At 37.2% G+C, this 17705-nt stretch overlaps 1 protein-coding gene across 1 annotated transcript; it reads left to right on the forward strand.

Moving 5' to 3' along the window:
• Positions 1 to 2314: 2314 nt before the first annotated feature.
• Positions 2315 to 11900, forward strand: LOC139743256 (selenoprotein K-like). The gene is made up of 6 exons (XM_071653753.1): positions 2315 to 2392; positions 3501 to 3585; positions 5991 to 6009; positions 9083 to 9153; positions 9759 to 9860; positions 10785 to 11900. The coding sequence occupies exons 1-5, from the start codon at positions 2371 to 2373 to the stop codon at positions 9853 to 9855; spliced, it is 294 nt and encodes a 97-aa protein (XP_071509854.1). The 5' UTR covers positions 2315 to 2370; the 3' UTR covers positions 9856 to 9860; positions 10785 to 11900.
• The last annotated feature ends 5805 nt before the right edge of the window (positions 11901 to 17705 follow it).

Raw genomic sequence — 17705 nt, forward strand, 5'->3', positions numbered from 1 at the left:
AGGGCTCGACATAGCGGGGGCGGTTGACCCAAGGCCACTAAAAATTTATGTGTTTATTGCCGCCACCAAATTTCGAAAACGATTGTCTGTGGCCCGAAAGGGCAGCCGAGATTCAATATGGATTGTTACGTTTACTCTTATTTCGGGCCACTCGTTTTCGAGCACGCACCAAAATTTCATATTTAAAGATTTTAGTGGCCCACTGAGCAACCAGAGAGAGAGAGAGAGAGAGGGGGGGGGGGGGGGGGGGGGGGAGGAGGGAGGGAGGTAGTGTTGAACCATGACATAATGTAGGTATATAATTATACATAATAATGATTCATTTATTTATTTGTTCATTTTACCTGTTTACTTATAATCCTCCATCAGTTGGCGCGAAAGCGCCGACATGAAGACGCATAGTAAACAAAACGAGCAGCTCCGGCGGATATTTCTGATGAACTACTTATCATGGAGCTATATTTTATGAAAGGTTAAATCGCGAAACCGGTCAAATGCCATTTTCAAGCATTTTTTTTTTTTTTTTTGAGGGGGGGGGGGGTCAAGTCCATCATCAGTGATACCTCACTTTGTACATAACACTTGAAAGTATGATGAAGAGAATGTTCCCTATATATCTTACTATCTATACAATAATGTTCTTTAGCGGTTTTGATTGCAAATATTGCAAATATCTCAAATTTACAAAAAATGGATTTAACTCGTGCAATGCAATACTTCATAAGTTAGTGTATATAATTATATGTAATAAATGTATATGTATCATAATTATATTTATATAATATTATAAACATATTTATATGATATAATTATGTATATACTGCGTAGGCCTATATTATGTTGTATGCCACACGTGTGTGTGAGTGTGTCTGTATTATGCGTGTGTGTGCGTGTTCAGGTCATCTTTTATATTGCTTTAGAAATGTATAGTGCTTAGAAATTTCGAAGTAATATTTTTGGAATTGCGTTAGAATTAAAGAAATTCAGTGGCGGGATAATTCTGATTGAGTATTTTGAGACAGCAGAATTGGGAAATGTAATATATAGGCATAGATTGGCAAGATGTACACGTGGGTATAAATAGAAGGAAATTATCATAGAGTAAAATGGTGTAATACAGCTATTTTGATAACCACCTGTTATCATTATCATTATCATTATAGAAGGTAAGATTACAATTAAGAATAACCTCACTGGCAGAATTGAAGAATAACTATTAGGTATATATTGTGAGGAGGAAAAGAAAATCTCCATTAAAAGAAATAGATTGGGTTGCCTTTATTGAAATGGGAGTGTTTTGAATATTTGTTCAATGGGCATACACGCATAGGTGTAGGAAATGAAGAATAGGTAATTCTGGTATGCTAGGCGGGATGGGATCTTTGCGTGTGTTTGTGTGTGTGTGTGCGTGTGTGTGTGTGTGTGTGTGTGTGTGTGTGTGTGTGTGTGTGTGTGTGTGCGTGTGTGTGTGTGTGTGTGTGTTTGTAGTTCATAGTGGTATATGGTTAAGAAGGGTAGTTACGTTAGCTAGGGAGAATAATTGATTTTGGGAATAGGATTCATGTTTTAGATATAGGGCCTATATAGTTCCATTTTTTTCTTCGATGATTGCAGTACTTACTACTATTGCCAATGATTTTATTTGTTATAGTGACACATGCAAATGTATGATAATTTCAGTTATCTTTAAAAGAATTTTTTTATGTTTGCATAGTAATACCAAAGTGAGTTGATGCTTCTTGTACTGTCTTTTCCCCCTATTTTCTCAGGATTTTATACGAGATGTTGACAAACACAGGTCAGTAGTGGATCTAGATCTGCATGGATGAACACGCTGAAAAACTCTGGATAGAGTATCACTCAGCACTGTGGTGTGATGTGCAGCTAATCACAACGGAGGTGACGCTGGAGCGCTTCTTTAAATGTGTCAAATTTTTATGAATCTGCTTTATATTACTCGGCAGATTATTCCAATCCTTCGCTGTTCTATGGAAGAAGGAGTTGGCGAGAGCAGTTGAAGAACAGTGTGAAGTAGAATTATGGTCATTTGTTGTTGTTGTTTTTTTTCGTCAGGAAGATTCAACAATTCCATTCAACAAAAAAAAATCCCCCCCCCCCAAAAAAAAAGAAGACATTACGGGATTTTACCAAAATCCCCAACACTTTCTCAGGGTCCTGCCTCGAGCATAATGAATTAGCTCGGCTTCTTCTGCTTTTGTTACTCTTCTTTCATTTAGCGTTTGGCGTTATACAGATACCATAGAAAATACAGTCGCTGACTTCTATTTACCACAACAGCTAGCTACAGACAGCTGTACTTCTTCGCGAACCAGTGACGTGTGATTACGACGCTCATCTGACAAACTTAAGATGCCGTATATCTCACAGAGTGGTTAGTATTTATCACGTTTTCACATGGTCTACATTTAAAACATAACTTCCAATCTGTTCAGTTATGAACTAATGTTACCTTAAATGAACGCTCCGTAAAACCTAGGCTCTAGACGTAGGACGTAGACGATCTAAATTGCTGGGTCATACTGTAGCCCCATAGCCTTGTATTCATGTTGTGTTTCTTTGATTTTGTTTTTATGCCGTTTCAATGTCTAAAATTACATGTTTAAACGTTAGTATGGTTGCGTGTCCTGTACATAAACACCCTAATGTTTTTCTATCAGTAGAAGCTTAAAATATCTCACAATTTGCCTGAAATTTTACTCACATATAGGTCTTGCCTTAGTAAAGAAAATAAATTTACTCTGAATTCACAAGCGCGCGCGTGCGCGCGCATAACTATCTAGTACTAGAACCTAGTAATGCATCACCCCTACCTCTTGTGACAATTGTTGTAATATTTAGTGGACCGGATTCAATGATGAACAGAGGACACAGTTGTTTAACGATAAAATGAACAACTTTAATCCACTATCACAAACTAGCGTCATGGTAATGACTGCTGCCCTGACCGTATAACTCAATAATAGAATACATGGAATATGAATACACTTGTGATAAATGTAATGCGCGCTCATAATACAACAACAATACGTGTGAAATACATGTAATACCTTTCCAATATGCATTTATAATCTCTGGTATCATTTTGCTGTTGATCTCGTTTAATTGATTATGATGAATTTCGATATGACAAAAGAAAATTCGGGTCTTGATGACTCCCAAATGGGAGTGCGCTGTATTTAGATTACACGTATGCAGCGGGGAATAATTTTCCTGGTATCGCATCGCAGTTTGCTATGCATTTTTACACCACTGCTACACAAACTAACTTTTTTGTGTGTAGCAGTTTTCTTACATACAGGTGTACGGAATATCACTGAAGATATTATCTACCAGCTGAAATTGCTAATCAAATTTGACTTTGAAACTTCAATATTCCCTGTGCAGTATATAAATGTGTGCTGATTTGATATTATTCATCGCTGAAGATCTGAAACTTTTCCTTAAGTTGTTTTCTCTGTTTGTTTTCTTCATAAATTTAGGGCAACTTCTGGAGTCCAGGTCGCCATGGAGGTTATCAATCATTCCAGAGCTATTTTGGGGAGCAGTTAATTTCATTGTCTTATTGTAAGTATGGATGGAAACTTCCACCAATATTGATAATGTTTAACCGCCAGTAAGCATTTGAAATTAACCAATGAAATGACAGCCAGTTTTCATTGTGTGATTGTAAAGGGCAAGTCCACCTTCAATGTGAATTAATCCATTGAGGACAAGTCTCGAGTATACTCGGGGTAGGGGTCTTACTCTATGGGAAATATGTTTTGTAGCAAAATTAGCCATCCTCAATGGGTTAAGTACATGCAGCAATATTAGTAGAACAAATCAGTGAAAGTTTAGGGGAAATCAGACAATCCGGTCAAAAGTTAAGAATTTTTAAAGTATCTGCACAGTCACTGCTGGGTGAGAAGATTGTGTACTACAGTGTATGATGTCACATGTGTACAGCAAATTTCACCAAATTTCACTTTTTGAAAAAAGTGCACATTTCCTTGACTTGTCACTGACTTATGTTAGGAGTAATGATATTCCCCCTTACCTTGTGAAAGAGGGCAGTCAAGTGTTCTATTGTTATGCGAGAAATGTAAAAATATGTTGAATTTTCTTTATATTTTCTTTATATTGTTGTACACATGTGACATCACAAGCTGTAGTAGTCTTCTCATCCAGCAGTGACTGAGCAGAAACTTCAAAAATTCATAACTTTTTAATGGATTGTCCAATTTTCCTCAAAGTCTTGCTGATGTGTGTATTATTACTGCATTCACTTAATTAACATTTATGAAGGTGAACTTGTCCTTTCAGAGAGTTGCAACATTCATATATCCTACAAGTTCACAAGGACATGCTTTGATACATGAAGGTCATAGAAGAGTTATAAATGGAATTTATATTTGTCGGATTTTCTGACACGTGCCTCAAATTTCATCTCGATAACACTACTTGTACTTTGTTTGGGTACCTTGTGTTATTTCTGTATGTTTACCTGCTGAGGACGGGCTAATTTGCTATGACATTGATAAAGTCGCAGAAGAAAGCAGTTCATATTTGTACTGGTAGTGACTATTTTGCACACTCAGCCCCTTTATTTAAAAAGTTGAATATTTTGAATTTTCATGATCTATTTTTATGTTATACAGCAATAATTGGATTTCTGCATTTTCAGAATCTGTCACCTCCTGATATTTCTCAAATGTTTTGCGTAAATAACAGCATTCATCATTATGATACTCGTAACAGTAATTCATTTTCATATGTTTAAGGTTAATACAACTTTTGTTTAAAAATCTGTCCGTTTCAATCTCTCCCGTTGTGTGGAATTCTTTGTCAAGTGATATACACTGTCAAAAATATTTAAAGATGTTTGAAAAATCTCTAAGAAAGTGCTTTCTTGACAAATACTGAACCATATCTTTTCTCTATACATTTTCATGATTGTTGCACCTATATGATTTTGTTTTTGTTGTTTTGTTCTTGTCTCGAAATTGCAAAAATATCATTGTGCCTCCATATTCTTGTACTCGTACATACCTGAGAGAACTTATTTCATACAAGGCCTCATAGCTTTTCTCTAGTTCTCTTTTTCATTTCCATGAAGTGTTTGATATGTCAAATATGTAAATCTAATCTTGCTTGTCTGTATAATGTCATTTCAATTGTTTTTGTGAGTTTTGTAACCACCGATTCTTTTATTGGAATGAATAAACGAAACGAAACATACATTCCCACAGACACTTGCCTGAGTATACTCAGGACACGTCCTCAACAGGTTAAGCTCAAAGGTGTATCAAAGGGTTCTATGACATTTGCTCTTACAACAATTGCTCCCATGAAATTTAGTCCACCTCGCCTAAATCAACCTCGCACAAGTCGAAAACTAAGCCTAGTCGGAGCTCAAAAAAAGTCCCAATTTTCTCTTCTTTGAAATCTTTCACGAGGTCAAAATTTACAAGTCAAATTTTGGCTATGTCGAATATTATTTCAAGTCCAGATTTGCATATGAATATATGTTACTTTCATTGCACAAGTCCAGTTCCCACCCCTTCATTCAACAAACATGGAATTAAGGCATTCTTGCAGTCTTTCATAAAAACACAAAGAGAAATATGTTATTTATGGGGGCACTGTGGCATAGTGGATATTAAGACTCTTGACTCCCAATTGGAGGACCAGAGTTCGATTCCCGCCCAGTGTTTACATCCTTGGACAAGATGTTTTTACCCACCATGTCCCTCTCGACCCAGGTGTTTTTTGTTTTGTTTTGTTTTTTGTTTTTTTTTTACAGTAAATTAGACAAAATCACTCGCAAATGGTATGACACCAATTTTAGCATGAACATAATTATACAGTCTCATCCTGCAAGAAGTAAGATCAGTGTCGAGTACATTATATTCTTGTTTTACACATGAATCAAGCCACAGGCTATTGGTAATGTCTTGATTCATATTTTCTCCTCCCTTTGGAAATTTCAGCTTCAGGACAATGTTTTCGGTAAGTCTTTATCACTTGTGATATTGTGGTTTTGTTTGCTCAGTAAATGACACACTCTATATTAGAAGGGGACGGGGGACACTTTGTTTCTCTATGTCTTTGGAGACAACTTGCATGTTTCTGATCCCTCCCCCCCCCCCCCCACCCCCATGGCATAATTTTTACAAACAGGATATCCTTGAGCTGAAGTATGGAAGAAACATGTTTAATGATGGGCTGCATATTTTATGTAATTATGAGTAGTCTTGCTGAAGTCATGGAAAGGTTACATGGATCCTGCAGAGCTGTTTTTCATTCTAAGCAGGATGCTGTGTGGGAGTACTCATCATGTACATGCAAATGTCAGTCTAGTGTACTTCTATTGTTTTGGTCAGTTCCTGCTCAGACTTACACAATCTGAGTGATTCCTGTCCTGCAAAATTTTGACCAAACAAAACTGTATGAACTCCTAGTTATACAATGTATATTTTCTTGAAAAGGGAGATCCAGACTTACAAGATGCTACTGTAGGTCTGCAGACCATTTTTGCTAAATAAACATGAAGCATCCTCTGTTTTCCGATTAGCTGTTTCACTAGAACATCAATGATGTGTTAAATATGTATACAATGCCTGTGGCTACTTTCTGCGCTAATCTCGTACAAATTCAAACAGGCAGTTTCCTTGAAGAATTCCCAGTGGTTTTGAATGCAAAGGGAGTGAAGTTCTGTCCCAAGGTAGTGACGCTGCATACTAGAGTCATTGCTAAGCTCCAAAATTGTGATCTTTGTTGGTTCTGCGATGAGTACATTACCCTTTAAGAAGTGGTAATGATTACAATAGAGACAACAATTTGTTGGCATCAAACATACAAGAACTTCAGGGGTGAGATGAGTACATACTGTAGATATGGCTTCATTGTAGCTTGTTGAACAAGTGATGCAAACTTGTTGCTCCCAGTCATCAGATTGTGAGAGAGCTTGTAGTACTTTCACAGTCCCTTGACAGTGGTATTAATCTTATATCAAAACATTGCTCAAATGATATCATGATATTTGTACAGAATCATCCAGATACAATGTATGATTACAATGATGTTGCCCCTGCCCAGGCCTAGAGTCAAAACTTGTAATAAGCTTAACAAACACTGACACTTGGTGTAGGATTGAATGATATCAAAATTGTGAATACAGATTTCATGCTCTGTTAGAAGTAAAAAAAAAAAAAAATAAATAAATAAATAAAGCTGTAACTGACTTGTCGTAGTACACGCCTTGCTTGCCTGTGTTTGCTTGTGCGGACTTGCGCTTTGCTTTTGTTTTTGTTTCTGTTTATGTTATATAGCATGTTCAAGTTCAAATTCAAATTTATTTCCATTTTTGACAAGAACAGTAAACATACATGTCACTTTCTTTAGTGACAGAAATAATGGAAACAGATTATATGAATTCAACAGAGTAAACAACAACAAAATCTTATGCATGTAGCAGGGCTGCACACTAACCCATTTTTTTTTTTCCTTACTGGGTCAGACCTATCTGTCAGACCAGTAGATACCCAATTTTTTTTTCCATTTTTATTGGTCTGACAGAAGTGGCAGTGATTTTTACTGGTCAGGGACCATCGAACCAGTGCCAGTGTCCAGCATGGCTCATAGTCATGCTACATGGTAATGAGACAAGAGTATCAATGTGCATTGTGAAAAGAAAAAAAAAATGGGCAGAGATATCAGTGGTCATTCACTTATAGGTTTTCTTTCAATTGTGTTTTTATGCCTCCGCCACGAAGTGGTGCCGGAGGCATTATGTTTTCGGGTTGTCCGTCCGTCCGTCCGTCCGTCCGTCCGTCCGTCCTTCCGTCCGTCCGTCCGTCCGTCCGTCCTTCCGTCCGTCCGTCTTTCCGTCCGTAATGAATTTTGTGGACAAGGTAACTATCAAAAGCTGTTGAGGTATCCTAATGAAACTTGGCATGTATGTGTATTATGGGGTGAAGTTGTGCCTATCAACTTTTGGGTGCACGTGCTCAAGGTCAAAGGTCAAAAGGTCATGGTCAAATACATAAAATTTCACTATTTCCACCATATCTATGCAATGCCTGAAGATATTTTCTTGAAACTTAGTGTATACATGTATTACCCAATTTAGATTCTCTGGTGAAAGTTTGGGTCATGAGGTCAAAGGTCAAAGGTCAAAAGGTCGAGTAAAAGTATTAAAACTTCTTTTTTTCTCTGTAAATTGGAAAATTGTTCAAGGTATCTTCATGGAACATAGTATATATACATGTACTGACTGGCAGTGATTATCTAGAGAATGTAGGGTTCATGGGGTCAAAGGTCAGGGGTCAAAGGTCAAGTGCAACACTTCAAAATTTTACTATTTCCCTCATGTTTATGCAATGCCAGCAGGATTAGTATTTTTTTTTTTTTACACTTGGTGTATGCATGTGTAACCTCATAGAAATTCTCTGGAGAGTTTTTTTTCTTTTTCTTTTTTTATTGCCTCAAAGGTCAAAAGGTCAAAGATCAAGTGAAAGTGCTGAACTAACTTTTTCCTCCATATCTCGGAAGTGGCTCAATTTATTGTGAAACTTACTGCATATCTATGCATGTTCTACCTGAAAGTGATTATCTTATGAATTTTAGGGTCTAAGGCCAAATGAACATGGTAACAATTTACTATTCAGTACAGAAATTGCACTTTTTCTCCATACCGGTACCATGAAAATTACTCAATGCATAAATGTATGAATGGGTCAAAGTCAAGTTAAAGTCCTTAAATCCCCAAATACATGCTCTCCTATTTATCCAATTAAACCAAGTTCAAGGAAGGTGAACATTCAACACATTTCTGACAAACTTGTCATTTCAATATTTTGCCAATTTTGTGAAAATGTAATCACACATTGTCCACATGTACTATCTAGACCTATTAGGAGAATCATGCATTATGGCGGAGGCATACCAGTCGCCATAGCGACATTTCTAGTTGTTTCTGTTATGTTGCATAAGAACAGGGATTCCACTGGTCCCTCACTTGTAAGTTTTCTGTCTTTCCATTCTTGCTCTCACTTTCTCTCATATCCTGTCCACAATTTAGCCGGATTTGACCAGCCAAGGAAGCGGCTACAAGTCTGACTATCGGCAGGGACTGACAGGCAGTGGGGGAAGGTGAAACAGAAATTTGATTTGTAAAAATCTTGTTCTCTCTGTATTATGGCTCATTGAAGTTTCTGTTTCCTAAATTTGAAATCCATTTATCAATCCACTGGATTGATAAATGTGCACAGTACTGCTCACTTGATTTGTATCAAGTCACAAATATGATGCCCTTCTTATACCTATCATCACAGTGATACTGTCCTTAAAGGGAGGATGTGTCAGAACATCAAAAGGGTACATCAGGAGTAAAGTTACACACACACACACACACACACAAACATACAAATGTGAATTTTGTTTTGTATGTTTTTTTTGTGTGTTTGAAAATATGCATGGTGATGTAGATGGGGAAGAGAGGGTTGGCATGGCAAGAAAGAGCTTTCATTTTCCATTGTGAAACTTTTGAAGAGTAACAGAAGCAAAGTTAATTTTCATGAAAGCATGATATGTAGAATCTGTGAGGCTCCACAAAATGATATGAAATTCCACTGGAAAAAGTGATTTTCGTGACAATTTGTGTTGAAATAATTCTAGAAGAGGAAAATATGTCAATTTTGATGTTGTATTCATTGTGGCTTCCTTTCTCCTTTGCTCTTTGCAAATCAATGATGCAGACCTGGTGGTCCTCCACCCCCACCCAGGAGAAGAATGGGAGGCTTCGGTGGAAGGGGGTCAGGCCCCGCCCCACCCCCTGCTGCAGGTGGCGGATGAGGAAGGTAAAAAGCCAACTTTGTGCGCAGAAAAATGAATGTGCTGTGATTATAATGTAATACTGCAGAAGCTGTTATCTTTTGCTTACAGATATTTTTACAAATGAGGTCACAGACATTTTCAAAAGGTGCTGATTTCGCAACTTGAAACCGGGCTATTATGAGTCCACTAATGCCTGTCTGCTCACAATCAGGTGGCAGCATTCTTGCATACTGTTAATTTTGCTGCCCAACAGTGATTTGTGAAATTCACAGAAATTTAACCCTCGTGAAAATAACAGCTTTTACAGTATGACCATCCATTGCAACTTCAGTTAGGAATGTCCAGCGGTTACATAGGGAAGCAATAAGTAAATGAAATTGACGAAATGGACAGGATTGAAGGGTCACAAGTCCAGTCAACCTCAAGTTAACACAGTCATTTTCCAACTGTAACTTCAGCTGGGAAAGTCTAATGGGAACTTTGTGAGATGTGAATGAACAGCCTTATGACAGCTGCTTGAAAATGCAGAAGCATCTCGGTAGATTCTAAGCAGTCATCGAATCGACCTTGTTCGGTACATTTTCCATTTAAATTGAGACTAGTCATTGGAGTGCATTTTATTCTGGTACTCCGAGACATTTGTTTTCAGAATTAAGTACACATAATTATGTTTTGTTTTTGTTTTTGTTTTTATAATGAAGATCATTACTTCACCATATGCAGTATTGAACAAATCAACTTCATGGAGGCAGTCAATATATTTTCGCATCATTTTTGTTCTGTGATCATTTGTTACCATGTTTCATGGAGATTGTGTTATACAGCTGTACATGTATTTCATTGAAGTGACCACTGTTCTCTGTCTTTTTTTGTTGCTCTGCTTCAACCGCTCCCTTTCTCTCTCTCTCTCTCTCTCTCTCTCACTCTCCTTCTCTCATCCTTCCCAGGTAAATGCCTACTCATCATTAATGAAGAGTAGGCACGACGGAATCCATGGGTAACATCATCATCTTCTACAGTTACAAACAGTTTTGACTTCACGTTTCCAGTCCAGTCTTCCAAGTGAAGGAGGCGTGCGTCTTACACAACTACTTCACCACATGTCTATGACGAAACAGATTTTGTGATGCGGTTTATATATATAGGTTTTTGTATAATGAGCATGTCTGTCGCTTGGGTCTTTTCAGAACTTAATTCTAAACTCCAGTATATCACACAGTGGTCATGTCCTTTAAATCTGTGCCAGGATGTAGCGTGACATTTTAAGACTTATTTTTGGTGAAGATATGTAAAAATAAGGTGGACCTTTTTTTTAAAAAACTCTGTGGTGAAGATAACTACCGGTGTTTGTCCAGCTATTTCCATGAATTGTGGTTCACAAATATGCAGGTCGTCCCTGCTACGCCCCCATGAAAAATCTGTTGTTCAATAAAGCTCAACCATAAAGTTGAATGCATAAATAAAGGCTCCCTATTAATAAAGGCAGTCGAGGATAATAAGTTGTGGATTGAGGTGACAGTTGCTATGATGTTCCTGTGGATTCCTATAAGCAAAGCAGACTTCTTTGCAGCGATGGTATCTGTAAATGACGTCTTGTTTGTAAACTCACATGTATGAGACAGGCTTGACTGATGCGGTAAAGATACGGTGAAACGCTGAATTGAAGTTGGTGCTTGATGTATTATCTTTCTTTCTTTTTCTTGTCTATCATCTGAAAATGGAAGGGATATTTCCTACAGGTCAAGTTGTGGGGTCAGTTCCTCTTCATTATCAAATGTTATTTATCAGAGATCATTAAAGTATTCTAAGAGATATGCTCGATATTTTTATGCGGGCATAAGATACATGTACACTGTATCTGTGAGCCTGGTGTATTTTTTTCCTTTTTTTTCAAATGTTTTATTTTTCACTCAGATATGAAATAAGCGGATCTGTCAGGATAAAGTTTGAAGGAGAAGAAAGATCGCAATGAGAAGTACTGTAAAAGTGGAAATTTTTGCAGTGTGAAAATTCGAGCATTTTTGCACAATTAGAAACTAATAAAATTACATTATAAAATAAAAATGCGCAAATATTTTTTGCATGTTATGTGCAACACTATTCAATAAATTTTGATTCCATGGAATTAAATTCAATGCTTTGATTCCAGGGAATTAAAAAATGTTTGATTCATCATACCCAGCATGAAAAGCTACTTGCGTAAAATTTCAACTGTTACAGTACTCCAGAGAGCATTATGTTGATTGTTACCAGGGGAAACAAATGCATCTTATTTGTGAACATTTCAGAGAAAATAGGCAAGTACTATTTAAATTTAGAATGTGATGACTATTTGAATGGTGGTCTTTCTTGGGTGGTTCAATAATGACGTCTCATATTGTAGTTCTTGTCGTAACTTTTAAAAATGAGCTCAGACTACAATTGTATATACATATATATCACAGTAAGATATTCAGGATATCTCTCTTGCTTTTGATACCCCCCCCCCAAAAAAAAAAAAAACAACAACAACAACAACAACAACAACAAAACAAAAAAAGAAGAAGAAATTAAAACATGTATTCTGTGCCCAAATATGTCATGGTCATAGTGTTCCCACAAGTTCCTCCTCCTAGATGAAGTGTACTTCTCAAAAAATCTTTTGGAGAATCTCAAAATCAGTAATTTATCATTTAGCCTACAAAGTAAAGGGGACAGGTCATAGCCTGATGACCAAAATGGCTGTCAACATGTATCTGCAAGACAGTGTTCCATGATTGCTTTGCATTAATTTGCTAATGACCTCCAGATTGTTGTACACACTCATTAGGGGTACATTCTCTACCAGTATATTGTATGTGTATAATGTATGTTGCTGATGTGTCACTGCTTTTTATTTCCATTTTCAATTCCTCTCTGTGGCAGTTACTGGTTTTTTTTTTCAGCATCAGATTACCATAAGGTATGTGCAATGTTCCAACTTCAACCTTCTTCAGAACAGGAATTTTGCATTTACGTACTACATGTAATAGAAATGTTTGTATTTGTATCTTTTGCTGCAGAAACAATGCTGATATTTTCCATTGTTATTAGTCAAAATGTTAAATGCACTGTGCTTTTTAATTTGGACTTTCACTTTATTATGCTAATTTTGGTGTAGTTAATGTATCACTACATATTTCTTGTACATATTTGTTACAAAGATTGGATTATTTCATTAGAGGATCTCAGTCCATTACAGTATAGCATTTACAGTCCATTCTCAGTCAAACTCCATTATAATAAGATACTCGGGACTGCGACATTATTCTTGTCAACAACAAATTTTTGCCACAGCAGAGACCCATAGGTTATTTAAAATACAGTGTAAGTATAACATGTAGAATTACAGACTGTCGCTACCCGCTTGCAAGTCAGGAAATGGACTTGTTAGCATATGTTCATTTCAAATAAAGAGTTTAAATAAGTACATGTAGCAATTTTTGTAAACATGTGTATTTGTTGACTCACACTTTATAGTTTTCCAAATTTTTGTTACGAATATTAAGTGTACCAATATTTGTGGGTCTGCAATGAGAGATAGAAAGACGGAGTGAGAGGTAGGGTGGACACTTTACTCGCTTTGATTCCCAACATGCATACACCACAGATTCAGTCACCCCCCTACGACCGACCCAACCATGAGAGTAGATTTTTTTTGTGTGCTGAATGAACTATACAGGTGCACTACATGTATTACAAACACAGTCATAACAAAATTCTTGATACACTGTACAATGAAATAAATATTCAAGTCCCAAAATTATCTCTAAATGTCTTTATATACTTAACTGTTCAGCTATAATGAAATTTCAATATAACGAAAGAAAACTGCCGGTCCCCGAGAAATTTGTTATTTGGTAACTGGGGTCACCCGTACTACAGAAGTGAAGTTGAGTCATTTTGTGTGTGATGACAAGGCAACTTGCACAATTGTGTGTATGTGTGTGTTTGTGTTTGTAGGATGTACACTTCCCTACAGCACTTTTTTTTTTTTTTTTTGCCAATAAGGCAAGATGGCAACTTATACAAACTTGCCAAGGTGATGTGAGGGAGACTTTTAGAAAAGCGCCATGGTGCCTTGTTTAGAGCATGAAGGCAACTACACTAGCTAATATTGTATGCATGTAAAGCTACCATAATGTGTATCACAGATATTAAACTTTGTTGACATGGTAAATACAACAGAATCATTCCTATACATTTCGAGCTTTGAAAATAAATAGAATATAAACTCTCATTCAAGCTTCCTACAACAAACATAAAGCACATGATATATAGTATAGAGTACAAATAAATCAAGCAGAATGCAAATAAAACAAACTGAACTCGATGAAATCTGGTTGTGCATTGCTTTAATATGGGTGCTGCTTTGCCAAACAACAAGATTTTAAGCCAATTTACATATTTATACTCAGATTTATGTACAACCTAACCTATCAAAACACAACTGTAAAGGGTACAACAGAAGCAACTGAAATGGAATAAACCAATTAACAAAGAGAATCAAGAATGAAGAGGGATGAGGAAAGGAACAGGGTGGAAGTGATAATGCAAAAATGGCAACCAAAAGGAAAGGTTACTTGATCTAAACTGAGGAGCGAGATAAACTGAAGGTGGTATGGGAGAAATAGTTCTACATTTACGTCAAATACTTGGGACATGAGATTAAAGCACATCAAATTATAGAAATTAAGCTAAACATAAAGACAATCAAGTACAAATGTATAAATGTATCAACATAAAAAAATAGCAACAAATAAAAAAACCCTGCAAATGTTACTATGCCAACTGGCACACCTCCAGATTTGCAAATTAATCACCCAATAGGTCTACAGTACATCTTGACAATATGAGATTACAGTTCAACATAATTGGCAAGAAACAGACTTGACATGTTAAAAAGTTTGATGGCACAACCTCAAGATGAGTTGAGTAGTTATCTTGTATACATTTCTTGAACCAAGTTTAATTTGACCTCTGTCTCCTGTGCAGGGTGCGACAAACCTGCTTGCCCACTTGCCTGGGGCAGCGAGTAAAAATCAAGGGTGGGCAAGCAAATGACAAACTCACTTGCAAGTTCAGGCAAGTGATGATCCTTACAATGAAAAATATAAAAATGATGTTAATACAATGTATTCTCGTAATATCTTCGATAGTAAAATCCCCTTTTGCAACTGATTGATAAATTGCCCTTCTTCAACATAAATAAGCACTGAAGTATGTACGCCCATGATTTTTTATCATGGCTACTACCAAAACACTGATCAATTCAGTGCTTATTTACATCGATGAAGGGCAATTTGTCAATCAGTTGCAATGAAAACATCTCGACGGAAGAATTTCATGAATTTGAAAAAACAGATTGAAAGAGGATGCAGAATGCAGGTTGGTAACATTCAGAATTTCCCTTGCTCCTGCAGCTCAGTAGATACCCTGAACATGTATGGCAGCAGTCGCCGCCCACACATAACACACCGCGAACTAGCGAGAGTTTGGCCAACCCAGTTTCAGATCAGTCGCTTTACGATTGGTCAAAAGCCCTCCACATGACTAGCATAGGACGCCATCTTTGGGACCAACTTCGAGCAAATCACTAGCATAGCAGCCGACATCCCAACACTAATGCTACACGTGATGTGCTACTCTCAGTTGCTCAAATGTGAATAAGTACTCAGCAGTTTGGAGTATTTTAATGTTAAAAAATAAATAATACCCTAGTGTGCAGCATGGAGCTGTTCAAATCAATAAAAAAAAAAAAAAAAAAAGAGAGACAAAAATGTGTGAAACATAATTATGCATCGTTTAGTTCCCCCGCAAAAAAAAAGACAACCCATAAAGAAGGAAAGTGTGGGAAGTAAAGGTTTAACAATGCAATTACAGGAGGGCTGGAAAGACAAGACCAGTCTCTTGTCCGAGGTGAGCCTTGACTTATTATTATTACAGTTATTTATTCGGCTTTCGGTCACAAATATCAATATTACATTTTTCAAAGTTTGAGGTCAATACTAATGAGCTGAAATGATTTTGAGTGATGATTTAGTAACCACTTGGTAGAGAGGAGGACTTTGTCCATGTTCTCAGATGGTGATTGTCTTCATTCTAACGCATATCAAATTTACATGTTCAATCTATGGAAAATGTGTTCTCAATTCAGGTGATCATTCTCTTAACCCTTTGAACCCAAAAGGCCGGAAAACCAGCCGCACGCAGAACGTGCAAATACCCTAAAGGCCAGTATACCAGCCAGAAATCATGTAACTTTGATAAGGTGACCCCCTAAATGACGTCATCTCACTACAACGATGTGGAGAGATTCTTCAGTCTATACTTTCGTTGATTACGGCTTGGATTTGCAAGTTTTGAGCTATAAAAACGGCAAAAAGATGCTATTCTGCAGAGGAGGCTCGTGCGATAATCTAAAGTGAATCATCTGGTGATTATGAGGAAGCTATTGACAAGTCATATTATAGTCAAAGCAGTGATTTTGAAGATGAAACGGACACAGATGATGAGTTAGATGCTGCACAAGGTGATGTACAATCTCAGCCGGGTACCAGCGGGGGAAATAGTAGCTGGGATGCTGTTAGAGCTGGAGCTGGAGGTGATCATGTTGGTGATCGTCGAAGTCGAAGTCAAGGGGGCGTGGCACAGTCAGCGAGTGAGGTAATTGTTTTTATAGCTAACATTACTATTGTTGATTATCATTATGATTATAATCATTATTGTCATACTGAGCTATTATTGCAGCTCAAATGAAATTGGAGTAATCATAACCACACTTCACAGACCTGTGGTTATTTGTTTTTGTTGTATGTATTACCAATGTATTCAGTTATTTAGCAAAATATGCTCAATGTGTGCAAATAATGCAGGGGGAGGGTCACGACCATCTCAAATAATGTGGGGTTCAAAGGGTTAAGGTGTAAATATGTATTTTACGGAGATAGCATGTTAACTGTGACAAGAGATATTAATAAAGTTCAACTGGTGAGCTTAGATCAGTCAGTGCAAACAGTGCTAAGCATGTCAGGTGGTTCGATGCTGGCTAGGGTGGTGCATTCACACTGTGTAATGCAGCTAAAGTGGGCAATAAGAGGCACATATAATGAAATATTATTACTTGGAGGTCACTGCCTGAGGCAAAGGCAACCTTCATGCAAGCCAAGAAAGATCTAAGAAAGAGAGAGGATCTGAAACATGTTTACATCAACGACGACCTCACCCGTCTCTGGAGCAAAGTCGTCCAAGAGATGAGGAAGGACACAGGCATACTACACGTCTGGACAATAGATGGAAAGATCCATTACATTAGTAAGTCCGATGGGAGGCAGAGCATCAGAGTTCTAGATTCGCTGGACAATCTCCATGACATCGGATGGGACGAGGACCGCATCAAGAAGTTGGGGGTTTACCTTGACATCTAGGAACTCGCGGCACATGCCTGCTCCGATGACCATAAATATCATTGCTCATCAATTTCAAGGCTGAAGATTGCAGGGCTAAATGTTTGCGGTATTTCTAAGAAATGTGATTATGGCTTCCTACAAGATTTTGTCAAAAAGCATGATATCATTTGTCTCAGTGAAACTAAAACCGGTTTGAATTATTCTGAATATTTTCCAATATGTGACGGCCCTGAAAAGAAACGACTCTATCCCCCTCAGTGGGACTCATGGGTTAGTAATAATTGTTTCTGAGAGATTCAAGGGCTGTTATGAAATTTTGAATCAGACTCAGTCTGATTCTATTTTGTGGATTAAACTTGACTTTGATTGGCTCAGTGTATATTCCGCATGAAGGGTCAAAGTACTATACTGACGATATTTTTGACATAATCTTGAATTATT

Source organism: Diadema antillarum, unplaced genomic scaffold, assembly GCF_040938485.1.
Source record: "Diadema antillarum isolate AM-2024a unplaced genomic scaffold, OU_Dant_1.0 seq00001061_RagTag, whole genome shotgun sequence".
NCBI lineage: Eukaryota > Metazoa > Echinodermata > Echinoidea > Diadematoida > Diadematidae > Diadema > Diadema antillarum.

Coding starts and splice junctions, on each gene's coding strand:
- LOC139743256 (XM_071653753.1), top strand. CDS start 2,371: ATGCCGTATATCTCACAGAGTG. Junction 2,393..3,500: donor GCCGTATATCTCACAGAGTG/GTTAGTATTTAT, acceptor TCATAAATTTAG/GGCAACTTCTGGAGTCCAGG. Junction 9,154..9,758: donor CTGACAGGCAGTGGGGGAAG/GTGAAACAGAAA, acceptor TCAATGATGCAG/ACCTGGTGGTCCTCCACCCC.